Source organism: Emydura macquarii, unplaced genomic scaffold (genome assembly GCF_026122565.2).
Source record: "Emydura macquarii macquarii isolate MOO-44397 ecotype Brisbane River unplaced genomic scaffold, CSIRO-AGI_Emac_v2 contig_1146, whole genome shotgun sequence".
NCBI classification, from domain to species: Eukaryota; Metazoa; Chordata; order Testudines; family Chelidae; genus Emydura; species Emydura macquarii.
Window position 1 is genome coordinate 20500395 of NW_027131283.1, and position 16240 is coordinate 20516634.

Here is a 16240-nt window from a genome sequence, read left to right on the forward strand (position 1 = left end):
AACAAGACTTGGCCTACATGAAAAAAGTTTGAAAAAAATAAACTGCTTGGTTTTTCTTTTTAATCCCTTTAAATATGTGCAGCTGACCTTGAAGCCAGAGCAGGTGGTTCTACAACTGGTAGATGAAAATCTTCAGAACAGCACTACCAAAGGGGTTGTATTCCAGCATCCAGAGATAGTAGCTAACATTGAACTGGTGATGCAAGATCTCCAATCAGAACCTATTTATTGGAAACTGCCGGAGCAGTTTGGAGGACGAAAGGTAGACAAGATTCCTTTGAATTCTGATGGGAGTTGACATTTTACAAATACCTCTAATTCCTCTATTGGCAAAATCACATCAAACTGGAAGGTGCTTGCACAGAATAAATATTTTTGTTGTTACCATTTGTCATGGCAAAATTGTTATAAAATAATAGGAAATGCTATTATCATCAAAACTTGGAATCCTGTAACATCAATACCATCTTAAACTAGATATTTGATCATATGAATACATAAGAAATATGCTACTAATGGGAATTTTATTGCAAGCAATGCAATGATAGCCAGCAGATCTGTGAGGAATTCCAGATTTTCAGCTTGTGATTTTATTTATTTGCAGAAGATGGAGCTTTTCATAAAACTACTATTAAAAAAACAAGGGGGGGTAATTGTATTAAGTTTATATTTCACTCTGGTGACTCCCTGCCTCTGCCAATCTGACAGAAATATTATACAAGCTTTGTATATCTTGTGTAGACCCAGTTTGTTGAAAATGTTTGAAACAAGGACCTTATGCACCTCTGTGGCTCTGCTGTGTGTTGCACTTTTGGAGACCCCTGACTGGGTTTATGGGAATATTGATATTGCCACAAAGGCAGGCACAGAGGAACATAGCATTTATTTTTACAGTTCTGTAGAAAAAGATTGCCTTCATGTATGTCTGTGCACAGTCCTTGATCTCCATATATTCCATGTGGCCCATGCCTCAATTCATGTATCTCTACACCCATTTGTAATACTTATATATCCATCATGTATGCACAGAGAGATATTTGTAGCTCACTGTAACTGGTGTCTCTGTATTCTTTGTTTTGCTTTGTTAGCTGACTGCTTATGGAGGAAAACTGAAATATGCAATCTACTTTGAAGCACGCGAGGAGACAGGTTTTGCTACCTATAAACCCCAGGTCATCATCAGAGGTGGGCCTCCCACACATACTAGAATTATCATCCAGCATATGTCTGCCCCTTTGATTGGCCAGCTGACGAGGCATGAGATAGAGATGACAGAGGTAATGTTTTAATCTGTTCTGTTTCAGAATGTTAGCCCTTGGTTTTTTTGATACTGTTAACTGGCTGGCTTTTGTGTTACTTTTTCCTTCAGCATGAATGGAAATATCATGGTGATGACCCAAGAGTCAGTAGTACTGTGACACGTGAGGACTTCATGGATGTGCTGTACAATATTCATTACATTCTTATTAAGGCTACTCATGGCAGCATCATGAGACAGAGCAGGTAACAACTTCATGCAATAACCTGAAATACTGCAGTCATCCCAGCTAATCCACTTGAGGCTTCAGAATTAATTTTTAATTCATGGAAATAGCCATAGGCACAAAATCAGCGAGATGTACAAGAAGAATAGGATGTCTCATATAACTGGAAAAGTGCAAGAAAGGAATTGTATTAGGAGGAAAACCATAATTATTGTAGCCAAATGAGACCTGTATTCTCAGTATCCCAAAGCCAAGAAAAAAGCAAAAATATATTTTGTAAAGAGATTTGAATGCTATGCAAATAGTGTGCTATTATATAAATATGATTTCAGAGCCATTGGCTATTATCTTTGAAAGCTCGTGGCAACAGGGGGAGGTCCCTGAGGACAGGAAAAAAGCAAATATAGTGCCCATCTTCAAAAAAGGGAGGAAAGAGAATCCAGGGAACTACAGACCGGTCAGCCTCACCTCAATCCCTGGAAAAATCATGGAGCAGGTCCTTAAGGAATCCATTTTAAGGCACTTGGAAGAGAGGAAGGTGATCAGGAACAGTCAACACGGATTCATCAAGGGAAAGTCATGCCTGACCAACCTAATTGCTTTCTATGATGAGGTGACTGGCTCTGTGGATGTAGGGAAGGCGGTGGATGTGATATACCTTGACTTTAGCAAAGCTTTTGATACTGTCTCTCACAGTATTCTTATCGGTAAGTTAAAGAAGTATTGGTTGGATGACTGGACTATAAAATGGATAGAGAACTGGCTAGAGCATAGGGCTCAACGAGTAGTGATCAATGGCTCCATGTCTAGCTGGCAACCGGTCACAAGCGGAGTTCCCCAGGGGTCGGTCCTGGGGCCGGTTTTGTTCAACTTCTTTATCAATGATCTGGAGGATGGGGTAGATTGCACCCTCAGCAAGTTTGCAGACGACACTAAGCTAGAGGGAGTGGTAGATACCCTGCAAGGTAGGGATAGGATACAGAGTGACCTAGACACATTCAAGGATTGTGCCAAAAGAAATCTAATGAGGTTCAACAAGGACAAGTGCAGAGTCCTGCACTTAGGACAGAGGAATCCAATGCAAAGCTACAGACTGGGGACCGACAGGCTAGGCAGCAGTTCTGCAGGAAAAGACCTGGGGGTTACAGTGGATAAAAAGCTGAATATGAGTCAGCAGTGTGCCCTGGCTGCCAAGAAGGCTAATAGCATATTGGGCTGCATTAGTAGGAGCATTGCCAGCAGGTCACGGGAAGTGATTATTCCCCTCTATTCGGCATTGGTGAGGCCACATTTAGAATATTGTGTCCAGTTTTGGGCCCCCCACTACAAAAAGGATGTGGACAAGTTGGAGAGAGTCCAGCAGAGGGCAACCAAAATGATTAGGGGGCTGGAGCACAGGACTTATGAGGAGAGGCTGAGGGAACAGGGCTTGTTTAGTCTGCAAAAGAGAAGAATGAGGGGGGATTTGATAGCGGCCTTTAACTACCTGAAAGGGGGTTCCTTTCAGGGAGGATGGGGCTAGGCTGTTCTCGGTGGTGGCAGATGATAGAACAAGGAGCAACGGTCTTAAGTTGCAGGGCGGGAGGTCTAGGTTGGACATTAGGAAAAAGTGTTTCACTAGGAGGGTGGTGAAGCACTGGAATGGGTTACCTAGGGAGGTGGTGGAATCTCCATCCTTAGAGGTTTTTAAGCTGAGGCTTGACAAAGCCCTGGTTGGGATGATATAGCTGAGGTTAGTCCTGCTTTGAGCAGGGGGTTGGACTAGATGACCTCCTGAGGTCCCTTCCAACTCTAATATTCTATGATTCTATGATTCTATGAATTTTGGCCTGTGAAATATTTGTCTCTTGGCAATTAGTAATAATAAAAGATTGGTGATGTAAATAGTACCCACTTAAAATGGCATTTAACCCGATATAGTAGAGCCGGATAAAAGTAAAAGGCTACAAATATGTCTATGAAGATGTAGAATTTCGAGAAGGTATTACTATGGTGGTAGAACTTAAAAGATCTGTATAGTGTAACTTTGCAATATTTGTGTAACAGAGACATGGAAGACTTGTAGCAGTGTGGTAAATGTGATACAAGCAGATGCTTGTTATGTCTTATGAATTATTAATTTATGTAAGTAATTTTAAAGAAACTAACCATCCATTCTGCAAAACTTGGATGTCCCCTGCAGCTGTGGGTGTTACAATTGTTTCATATTGTCTATTTTTGGCATGTTCAATTTACAATATTGTGTGATATGCACAGGGAAACTTTAACTTAGAGGAGTGGGAAAGCAATTATGATTCCTCATGGGAAACTTTGAAAAGCATTCTCTGTGCTCTAGAAAAATATTCCATCTATTTGTATCAATCACTGTTAGCACTATAAAGCCCAACTCAGCCGTGGAGAGTGAGGTGAACTCTCTCCTGGCTCATGCATCATAAGCAAAATTGTTTTCTGATTTCCATATTCAGAATCTTTAGTCTGAGGTGTTCAGAAGTTGGACACCGGAGTCACAGCTAACTACACCACAGCATAATGCACCTTAGTTGGGTGAGAGCTACCAGTGATGATGTGTAAATCAGGAGAACAGAAACTGACTTTCCAATTTTGGGGTGCGTTTGCAGGGGTAGCAGTTACAAAATCAAAACTCCATTTTTACAGTCACATTAGAGAGTATAACCTTTCGTGTAACAGCGGGACTTACTAAAGAGTTCATCTGCCCCCTTCCCCCCCCCACTGGCACCGCTCCACCTGAAGTCATAACCCTTGTGTATGATTTCACAATTGCTGTGATTATGTCACAATACATTTTTATAGTATCTGCCTAGTCATGTATATAGTGCTCATCACCATGGTATTGAGACATAGTCTATACTCCAGCAAAATTCCTGTTGATTTCAGAGGAAGTTTCGTTTGAATAAGGACTGAATAGAATCAGTCCCAAAAAATTCCTTAGAAATCATAGGGAGATTTGTCTAAGAACTACAGATTTTGATTCAGGAAAGCAGCTAAAACACAGGCTTAAGCACATGTTTACCTCTAAATATGTGCTTAAGTCTAGTGATTTAAAATTAAGCATGTGCTTAAGTGGTGTCCTGAATGCTTTCCTGAATTGGAGCCTAGCTCTTAACAAACAAAGTTTCTCTTCTCATCCAGTTGCCATTAGTAATAAAGTCTGAGGGAAGAGAGTTCTAGAAAAAATTATTACAATGGAGTGTTGTCATTTTTTTTCAAAGTGTACACTGAGGAGTTAATAGCTCTTTAATTCTAACATGACAATTCTTTCAGTTCAAATGTTTAAAAAAGCAGAGCTGCAGATGTCTGATATACTGTAGAAAAACACTGTCAAAGAAAATTTGAACCAGTGGCAGACCTAAGTGTAAAATAGCTTAATTCCAGTGTTAGTCCTATATTAAGCATATAATTTATAATTTGTTTTTGCAAGAAAGCTATGTTATTACGGAAAATGATTTAGAGGTTTCTACTAAAAATCCAAAGGCACACATTTTTCTCCTACGTGTTCATTTTGTTGTTCTCCTTTTTCACATTCACCACTCAAAATTGAAACATTTCTTTCATAGACTCAAATTAGATTTTGTTTCCCTTTTCAGGCAACTGAGCCGTGATAATAAATTTGTTTGGATTGGAAGTATGCTTTCAATTTTACTGTTAATTATTTCAGAATCCTTGATGCTGATCAGGTAGCAGTGGTTAGACTAGTTCCCATTAGACATGCTTCAGGAAGGCACTGAGCCTAACCTGCCTTAAGTAACACTTTCACACAGACAACAAGTAGCTTCATGGACCCAAAATATATTGTTATGTAAATTCAGCTCTGTGGTAGTATATAGTTTATGCTATAGACAGACAGTTGCCTCTGGTTTATGACTACACTGCAGTCTGAGGGCTTCAGCATGGGCTGTATAGGCATGACAGGGATCTTGGATTCATACTTGCATTGCTAGCTCATGCTGATGCCCATCCCTACATCTATGATGGTATTTTTTGCTGTGCTCACATCATGCCGTAGATTGCAGTGTAGCCATATCCTGTGTCTTGAAGACGATGGGAAAATGGGGAAGTAGATTCCAGTCTGTTTTTATATTCAGTGTACAGGGAGTTCCATCCAAGCTTGTGTTGACCCACCATCCAAGAGCAGAATAAATTTTGGCCCTATTTATTTTGCAATCCATTGTTTCCATCTCCTACTTGTTCTACTTCCATAATCCAGATGTTCCTTCTTCTCAATTAGGGACAAAGGCTTGAAAGCACTGCTGCCACTGGGAACATTGCATCAATTCAAGATATTAGAGGTGAACATCCAATCCCATTGAAATCAATCACAAAACTCACATTGATTTGAATGGGTCAGGATTTCACCCTAGATTTCCTTATGATCGTCCTAATGTTGGCTCCTATATACCAAGTTAGTTGACAGGTGCAATAGAAGTGCCTAGACAAACAGATCAGTATAATTGGGGGGGGGGGGCAAATCTGTGAGTGGGGTGGGTTGGGAGTATGAACAGGAGCTAATTATTTCCATAAATTTCTTTGTATTAATGCCCCCATTCCCTCTGAAGCACCTGGCATTGGCCACTGTTGGAGGACAGGATACTGAACTAGATGGACCATTGTCTGACCCAGTATAGCCGTTCTTATGTTCTTAAATAAATTCTGGATGAATTAGCTGATTTATTTTGATTTAATGCGTATAATAATTATTCATATTCAGTGATAGAAGAGAGAGAAATTTCCTGTCCTTGGTTAGATTTGGAATTATTTTTGGAAGCTTTAAAATTTACATGGCTTGTCCTATATTTTTACTTATTAAAGAACAACAAATGTTTTCACAATTAGGTATTCATTTAAACGAAAAAGGAATGAGAGAGCTAAAATACCTCCTTTCAGCAAAGCAACATTTTGTAATCCCCTGGGATAAACTAATGCATAAGAAATGTCTTTTGCTGTCATTATCCATGCTTCATTTGATGACCTTTAGAATCATTTTGTCTGATCAGTGTGTGTGGGAGAGGATGGCTGGGAAATGAGGGTATAAGATATTAATATAATCAAGTGGACATTTTGGGAGTGAAAGAGTTGTCAGTCCCAACATGAAATGTACTCTTTTCTGACATTAACAAACTTCTATGTGTTTCTTTGCTTTAAACATTTTGCTTATTTGTCCTTGTAATTCTGAGAAAAAAATGAATTCTGGCTAAAGTCTTAAAATTGCTGCTAGAAGGCATCTTTCCAATGTCTTTGAAGTCTGTTCTAGAGGTTGTTCGCTTGCTTTAGTTGCTAGGGATACGTTTTATTTTTTAAAAAATTGCCTCATTAGAAGCATATTTAGTGAATAATGTTATTGTTGCACCTCTGTAAATTGTGAACTGGATCCAGGTTTAGTATGTGACATCAATTTCTTAAGGATCCATCCAAAAAAGGAATCAGATATGTGCTTTTGTCAATATTTTGGCTGCAAATAAAAAAGAGAAGATGGAAATAAGAAGAGGAGAGGAATTAGTTAAACTGCAGGGTAGAAATGGAAAATGAAGTTGAAGGTGTGTAGGCTTTGAAGATTCCTTCATACGCAGGCAAAAATAGAGCATTTTTTTCCTCATGTCAATGAGGCCTTGAGGGTTCAAGACAGCCAAATGAAGCCATTTTCTCCTGTACTGGCTGACTTTGAACCTGTTTTGAAACAGTTCTTGACCGAGTTAATAAGCTTTGTTTGTCTGTTTATTTTCCAGAATTTCTGAGATCTCGATGGAAGTTGCTGAAGAAGGCAGTGTGTCTGGAATGAGTCCTCATGCTCCCTTGATTGAGAAATGTGACTGCCCACAGGGTTATTCTGGCTTGTCATGTGAGGTACAGTGTCCGGTTAACCTCAATTAAATGTCTTTACTCTGTATTTGGTCTTTCAGCAGTAATGGTATAAGAAGAAGTTTCAAACAATTGTTGTTCTTAAGCCTCCCACTGTCCCTTAATTTTATTCCCTCTTTTCCTTCTCTCCCAGATCCTGATCCTTCAAAGCACTTAAGTACTTACTTAACTTTTAAGCAGATGAGTGGTCCCAGTGAAGTCATGTACTTAAAGTTAAGCACGTTAAGCTTTGATGGATCAGAGCCTCAGTGCCTGAGTTGTGTGAGCAATGGAGGTCAATGAAACCTGTTGGAAGAGATGAGGTGCATATTTGCAATACTGTGGGTGTTAGTTATGCTATCACTTTCTTCTGGAGCCTAGTGTACACATATCACTTTATCATAAATATTGCTTAAAATGCTCAAATACTGCCACTGACTTGGTATATCTTTGGCCAGTTCTCTGCAATGAATTTGAAATTAGGTACTTGGCAAAACAGCCATGAACTGACACAATATCACGTTTTCGTTCATCATTGGACCTGGGTGGATGCAGCCAAAAATTGTCAGTGAATTTTGAATATTTTAAAACAAATTCCTTTAAACTGTGTTCACATGCCTTTTGCTTCTGTTGCACAAATATTCTATCAGATGCATTTACAGGCAGGAATGTTCCCCCAAAACCAAGATTTTTAAGTGGATATTGCAGAACCTTTCCCTGCAGTGAATTTTGAATGTACACACGTGCAGATTCAGAGTGAAAAAATCTAAGTGATGCATTCTTTCAGTCAGGGAACAGAGACAAAAGGTAGTCTCTGTGTCCAATAAAAACAGCTTGAGTTTTGAATATTAAATAATACTGATAATCAGGAACAAAATATAGACTAACAAATATGCACAGTAGTTATTTGGTGAATTTCACCTAAACTTCAGCTCATAAGTTGTCCAAAAAAAAGTGATTTCTTCTAAATTATTCAACAAACAAGTTATTTATTATTACACCAAAAAAAAAAAACATAATTAAAACAACATTATTAAGGTTGCAAAGTCAAATACTCAAAAGTAAAGCTGTGCAGGGGTTGGAAGTTCCATTTCATGAAGGGATTTTGAGTTTTGGAAATTGGGCTTTTGTACGAATGCCCAAAATGAAAACAAAAAATTTTGAATCAGGTCAAAATTAAACATTTTCATTTCAACCTGACTTGAAATTATTTAAACTTTCCAATTCGCAGCAAATTTTGTTTTCAGTTTGAATCAAACCGAATTTTTTTTTTTCAATTTTTCAGATTGCAAGCAAACCAAAGAATCTATTATTCACCCAGCTCTTATACGTGGTAATGCAATTAGAATTGTATCATAATGCACACTTTCTAAGGGGTAGAGGTAGGGTTGAAGTTACAGCAGTGATAGGCAACTTGGCTAGTGAGTGGGCCACATGGGTGGCCCTCCTTTATCTCAGTGGGCCACAAGATTGAAATTGGCCATGTGCACTAACCATGACCCCATTTAATACACCATTTAATACACGCTGAATATTTCATAACGAATTATAGAAAATGCTTATTCATTCATATATTCATAGAATTGTCATCAACTTCAAATAGTAAAGACAAAATAAATATTTATTTAAGCTTTCCTTACAATACATCATACTCAATGCGATGTCTGGTTGGAACTGTCCTCCACAAACTTTCTCATATTAGCAGTCAGGGAGGTGCAGGCGCATCGTAATTCATCACTAAGGTTTCCATCTGTTAGTCTGTTGCACTTCTTGCATTTCATGTCCCGTAGCAGAAAATGTCCGCTCCCGTGTATATGTTGAGCCAAAGATTGACATCAGCTTTGCAATGCAATGCCATAGAACTTGCCTGTGGATATTCTTCCAAAGTTCTCATATACCTTCCCTCTTCAACTGGTTAATTTTGTCTTTATCCAGGGCATAAACGTGAAGTAAGTCCTCCTCAAACTTACTTTTATCAACCCCAGCCCTTTGACATACTATGACATATTGGCTCAAATCAAATTCAAATGGAATTGAGAGCAATGAGAAGAAGGGCTTCAGATCACTCAGAGAAGAGAAGTAGTTCTCAGAATGCTCTGCCAGTGTAGACAGCACTTCCATGTGAACTGATGGATCATATTCTTCATTTCCTTGATCAGAGCGGTTGTCCAGTATTTTTTTCAAATTTGGGAAGTGAGTGAAGTCACATGACAGTAACTGAGTGGACATCAATTGCAGCTGTAGCATGAATTTTCTGATACTAACAATTAGTGTGGGCAAGAGGTGATTTTTCCCCTGCAATGACTCGTTCAACTCGTTCAAGTGACCAGTGATGTCGGCGAGAAAAGAGGCATCCAAAATCCAGTTTTCATCTTCTATCTCTGGGTACATTTGAGACTTCTGAGCAAGAAACTGCTTGATAGTCGGTAGAAGTGCCAGGAAGTAGTCCAGTACTTTACCATGGCTTAACCAGCGCACTTTGGTGTGCATGATGAGTTTCCACATTCTGTTTCAAGTTGGTCCAAAGGTTCCACAAACTGACAGCGATGCAGGGGGCAAGCAAGTATGAAATTAACAATCTGTGCCACTTTGTCCATTATAGCTTTCAGTCTGTCTCCCTTGCCAAGTTTAGCAAAGAGCACTTCTTGGTGTATTATACAATGCACACCAAATACGTCAGGTACATAAGCTTTCAACAAAGCCACAAATCCATTGTGTGTTCCTGTCATCTGTTGTAATTGATACAATTTTTTCCAAAGGTAGGTCGTGCTCTTTGAAAAAAATCAGTAAATGCCTCGAAAAAAAATGAGCCCTGTGCTTGCCTGTGTACTCCCAAGAGATTTAAAAATTCTTCTATCACGTTTAGATAATTGTCAGCACAACGAACTCAGATGCAGAGCTGAGCAAAGTTGTTAATATCTTTGCATTCATCCAGTGCTACACTGATGGCCTCGCTTGTACGTATAATTCCAAAAAGCTGCTTTTCTAGATCGGCCACTATGTCGTTCACTCTACAACTCACAGTATGCCTGCTGAGTTGCAGACATTTAACACGTCCGATAATTTCATCTTGGTTTTTAAATTCATCAAATAAAACATCTGAGGATTTGATAAAGCATTGTTTCACTAATTCACCATCTGAGAATGGCTTTCCATTTTTTGCAAGTAACCAAGCAATGCGAAAACTAGCGAAAGCACTGCGTCACTCTCATTTAAGCTCATCTAAGTATCTGCCTCTGTGTTTTCATGGCTTCCTTCAGATTTGAAAGTTCTTGAGCACATTGGGGAGAACCTACCGGAAAATTTGCTACATGAGAGAAATGGCATGTTTCACAATGTCTCTGAACATTGTATTTTTTGGGAACTGATACCACCTCATTGCAGATTAAGCAAAATGGCTTCCCTTTCTGCTCAATAACAAAATAAACCAACTCCCAGCTCTCTTTTACCATTCTGCCGTTGTCACCTATTTTCTTCTTTTTGGCTATAGCCGCTACAGCTACATCTTCCTCTGTATCTTTTGATCTTGCACTTGATTCTCCTCTGTATCTATCACACCACTTAATTTTATTATGGATCACTTTGTGTTTAAGGGCAGATTACTGGCAAAAGTAATATAGGTAAGCACAGCCACTCATGACCACCGGCAGTAGGACACTGCTGTGCTTAATAGACTGAAGCTGGAAGCGTGGCTCATCAGTGTTGCCATATTAAAAAATAAATACTGTATGTGTGAATTGAATTAAATTAAGGAATTTAGTTAAATTAATCAAAATTATCAGTAGATTATGTAATTAATATTAATTACAAAATTACTTAATATTACAATAATATAACATTAAATTATAAAAATACTTAATAATTGCCAAAAATTCGACAAATTGTCAAATCAGTTCACTTCTTGTATGATTCTTTCATGTGCGTGATCAACTTTTAACAAAAAGTCTCATGGACCACACTCAGAAGCTTAATGGGCAGCATGCTGCCCTTGGGCCATAGATTGCCAACCACTGAATTACAGTATTGGTATTTCCTGCTTAATTGTGCACTCTTAATACTCTTGCAACATATATTTTTAATGGACTATTCTATAAAGAATTAAGTCCCCATATTTCTATAGGAAAAGATAAATAGCTGATACCTAGTTGCTTTCTAGTGCTTGCTACTAAGTTGTGGAGCCTGTCATATCATCAGGAATCATTTCTACTACTTGGTTTAGTTCATATCTCAAAATTGCAATTGTAAGAGCTATCCAAGTAGTATTTTTGCCTTGGATGTTTCAGAGGTGACATTGGTGCTCAAAATATGATGATAAAAGAGGCTTTTCTTGATAAGTATTGCTGGAATCTTTCAAAAATAGTTATGAAAAGTGTATTAAACATCCTCATAATTTACTTCATAGTATAACCATATTCTGGATCATTTAATACATTTTAAATCAATACAGATGAGAAGAATGTCAATAGCATATTAGGCAAATGGGCTAGAGTTTCTAGTTATGTGAGGATTTACCAAAATTGCATATTTGTACCCCAGTCCTAAGGGTTCTCAGCTCTTATAAAGGTTTCCACTGTACTAGTTTGTTTTGCACGAGGACATTTTTGAGGCGTAAAACTAAGAATCTATAGTAAGGAGCAAAATTACTTCCACTTGAGATTATTCCTCTAAATTAGAATTCCTCACAAGCCATGAAAAAGGCAGATAAACTGTTTCTGTGCTGCACTAATTTTAACATATTCTAAACCAAAATAAAAGTGAGTTGAGATTACGTACTTCTGACACTAAAGAAAATAATTGTGTTTCTACTTTATCTCATACTTAGATTCTTGAATGGGGTGCAAATGATTACTACTGCTACAGGCTTTTCTATGAGCATAGTCAAACTCGTGTAAATTAACACTCTACTCAAATATCCCACTTTTGATATTGCTTCATAGTCTTCACTCCAGTTTCCCTTTTGTTTTACTTTGCATCCATTTTACTGCCATGTAATGTAGGCATAACTCTTACCCCTTCAGAAAAGCTTAAATCCTCTTTAAGAGTAGGACATGACCTCATCAATACACCCTTAATAGGATCCGGAGACATGCTCCATTGTATGTTAGACTATAAAACTGAGTATCTTATTTATGAGAGACAAGGGAGGTGAGGTAACATATTTTATTGGACTAACTTATTTTGGTGGAAGGGACAAGCTTTTGAGCTTCACAGAGCTCTTCTTCAGGTCTGGAGATGGTTACCAGAGTGTCCAAGCTAAGGCAATGTCTATGCTAGTGAGCTTACAGCAGCATAGCTGTACCGCTATAAGGTTGCTTATGTAACTATTCCATGCTGACAAGAGAGAGCTCTCCCATCGACATCATAAAACCACTTCCACAAGCAGCTCTCCCGCCAACATAGCACTGCGCACACCCCACTTATGCCAGCAAAACTTGTGTCGCTCAGAGTGTGTGTTTTTCACACCTCTGAGTGACATAAGTTTTGACAAAATAAGTGGTAGTGTAGACGTGGCCTAAATATATGATGGGACAGAGTGTTAAGCTTAATGGATTCATACATGTTGTAGGAGACCAATTCAAATAAAGTACACAATTAACACTTCTGCAGTTGTAGGTCAATGGACAGTTAATAGGCAGCAGGGTGTATTACAAATTGTTGTAATAGGCAATATTACACCTCATTGAGATGGTTTTATTTTGTCAGCAAAGCAGGAGAGTTTTGTCAGCAGAAGCAATGGTGTGGTGTGTAGACCTCCACTGTTTTGTCAACGAAAGCTGACTTTTTTTGACAAAACTTCGTAGTGTAGACAAGGCCTTAGAGGCCTTGACATAAACTGGCACCTGGTCTGGTAGTATCAAGATATCCCATATGGGTTCTAATGTGAGATGGTAGGTGATAACTAGGAGTGTGCAGTCAGTGGGGTTTGTTTTCTGTACTGAAGCAAGTTCTTTGGGGATATTTGGGTTACTCATGGAATGATGAGATCTACTTATCTGGTGGTATGTCTTTGTTTGATGAAGGCTGTTTTAAATGTGTTTAGGTGTGTATCCTGGACTTCCTTTTCAGAGCATATTCTGTGGTATCTTAGTGCCTGACTATAGATAACAAATTTTTTAAGGTGTCTGGGGTGGTTACTGGATCTGTGTAGGTAGATGTGGTGATCCGTGAATTTCTTGTATATAGTGGTCTATAGTATTCCATTGTTAAAGCCTTTAGGTGTCCAGGAACTTGATACTGGTGTGGAATGTTCTAGAGAGAGTTTGATGGATGGGAGGTGGTTGTTGAAGTTGTCGTGGATATCTATGAGGGAGTTTGGTTTGTCTGTCCACAGGATGAAAATATCATTGATGATTGTGTGGTACATTTTCCAGAAATTCTTCCTCGAGGTGGTCCATGAAGAGGTTGGCATACTCGGAAGCCATCCTGGGACCCAGAGTTTGGACTAGTATTTGTTGTTAAATGTAAAGTTGTTTTGAATGTGAATGAAATGGGTGAGTTTGGCGGTGTTTGGGGTGGATTTCTAATCTTTGTCCATTGTCTTGTAGGTATTTGAGGCAGGCAGAAATGCCATAGTGGTGTGGGTGTTGGGGTACGGGGAGGTGACATCCATGGTGGCAAGGATGGTGTTCTGAGGGAGGTTGTTATTGTTGTGCAGTTTCTGGAGGAAGTTGGCCCCTTGGGTGATGAGTGATTTAAGGATCCTTTCTGAGTGTCCTGATACTCCTTCAGTAACAGTGCCATTGTGTGATATGGTGAGTCTGCAAGGTTCCCTTGTTTGTGTATCTTGAGAAGCATGTAGAAGATCCCTTGGGTGGGTTTGTGGGGGTTGAGGTTGTAGATTTTCTCTTATCTATGTCTACTTTCTCCTAATGGGATGAAGCTCCAGAACAGTCTTGTTTTGGCTAGGTTTTTTTTTTGTACCTGTGTGCTTTTGGAGATCCGCATTGATATATTTATATAGTAAGCTTGAAATGAAGATGAAGGGTTAGATTTTTGTATATGTTAGCTTTGCTAACAATCTTTGGTGGGCTTACAGAATTTTATTACCAAGTGGGAAAAAACAGATCAAGAATAAATTTCGTTTTGGGGCCAATAGACCCAAGACAGATAGAGGTTTTATTATTTTGAATTTTTTACTTTTATAGTCTTTAAATTATACAGATTTAAGTAATGCAGTCATGAAGACATTTTTTTGCTGAGTATCATGGAGCATTTGCTTGTTATCCATCAGGCAGATATTAGCTTATCAAATCTAAAAACACACCATGACAAGGGAAACAGAATCGTCCTGCTTGCTCTCTGTAGCCCATCCAACAATTTTATTTTGAAAACAAACCTCTTTCTCAAGAAATGAAGGGAAGGATGCTTGACACACAGTGAGAAAGCTGGATATTTTGCATGTGAATGAGAGGTCTCTCTAGCTGTACAATGAAAAGGCTGGTGGCAGTGCAGTGCTCCAGGGATTTTGCAGCAATGTTTCCAATTTTTGTTGGCTCTTCTATTTGTAAAGTACAGTATATTGTTTGTAACACAGCTGGAGGCCTGTCAACTTTTAAAAGCTGGTGGTGGTGAAGATGAGCTTCCAGCGCTCCCAGTATCCGTCCACTATGTGATGATGTTTTCCTTTTTTCTCTTGTAGGAATGTTCTCCAGGATTTTATAGATTCCCTTCTATGTTGGCTGGCAGGAGACCTGGCCCATCCCTAGGCACCTGTGCTGCATGTCAATGCCATGGACATAGTAATATGTGTGACCCTGAAACTTCTATATGTCAGGTATTAATCGTAAGCTCTTCCTAACTGAGTGCATTATGTTCTTCTACTTAATATAAAATTCATCTGGTGTGTGCCAGAATTGAAAATCTGGAGGACATATCTTAATCTCTTGCTTCAAAGAGGGGACACTGTCAAAGTTGCTGGACCAAAATAATGAACCTACCTTCATAGTTTATCCCAAATGATCTTCCTGAGTTAGGGATTCCAGTTACATAGCATGTTTTTCTCCTCAAACTACTTTTTGTTGAAGCAGGAAACCTATTGAAGAAGGGTGCTTCTCTCTAGCCTGGAGATAGATGAGAACCTGGGGAATGGAGATAAAAGGGGCCCGGTAGGAAGATGCCTAGGGAAACAGCAGCAATGGACTGGAGTTAGAAGTAAGTGGCTGCTGTTTATAGGATCCCTGGGTTGGAATCCAGAGTACTGAGCAGGCCCAGGTTTTCTGACCAGCCACAAATAAATTCGCATAAACCCCAAGAAGGGGACAGGCCTTATTTGGGAGCCTGAACAAAGGGCCGAATTTAAAGTGCCCAGAGCCAGGGCTGAAGACCCTCGTGAGGGCAAATAGTCTGCTTAGCTATTGGACTCTATAATACCCTGGAAGCAGTTCATTTGAATTTTTGTGACTGGGCCAAAGGGCCAAACCACTGAAGGACCCATCAAGTCAGCAGCCTACAAAGGGCACAAAGAGTGAGAAAAGGACTATGATACTGCTCTCTGTTGCTAGGAGGCACTCCAGAAGTGATTGCCCCATTACACCTGTAAGCCCACTATGCAACTGACTGTTTGTCTCACAGTAAACAAAGTGCTAGTCTGATAGACAATAACATTCATGCATTGGTGACACGTTAAGATGGAGTGTTAATCATTTCTCCTACTTCAACAGCTGGAACAGAAAAAGAAAGGGAAAGATGAGCAAAATGGGAAACTGTAGGCATATATGTGGCTTTTTGCAGGCTTCCATTCCTCCTTCATGTAAACCCATATGTAACACAGTATGTCTTTTGGAGATTCTCAAAGAAGGCAACTCCAGTGAGAATCGCATCAGAGACAGCAATAAAAAACCTATTCAGTAAAAAAGATCCCTTGTATCTAAGAATGTTTGACTCCCTTGAGCTGGGAACAAAAT

At 39.1% G+C, this 16240-nt stretch overlaps 1 protein-coding gene across 6 annotated transcripts in view; it reads left to right on the plus strand.

Annotated features, from left to right (window-relative positions):
* Positions 1–16240, plus strand: part of LAMA2 (laminin subunit alpha 2) — a 482162-nt gene that overhangs the window by 346691 nt on the left and 119231 nt on the right. For all 6 annotated transcript variants that reach the window (XR_010919459.1, XM_067546727.1, XM_067546728.1 and 3 more), the window contains 5 exons: positions 83–262; positions 1089–1277; positions 1370–1503; positions 7226–7343; positions 14977–15111. Coding sequence is in view for 5 of the 6 variants with exons in the window: in XM_067546727.1 (XP_067402828.1) it covers positions 83–262; positions 1089–1277; positions 1370–1503; positions 7226–7343; positions 14977–15111 (756 nt within the window). In the remaining variant the exon portion in view is untranslated. The remainder of the gene's footprint in view (positions 1–82; positions 263–1088; positions 1278–1369; positions 1504–7225; positions 7344–14976; positions 15112–16240) is intronic.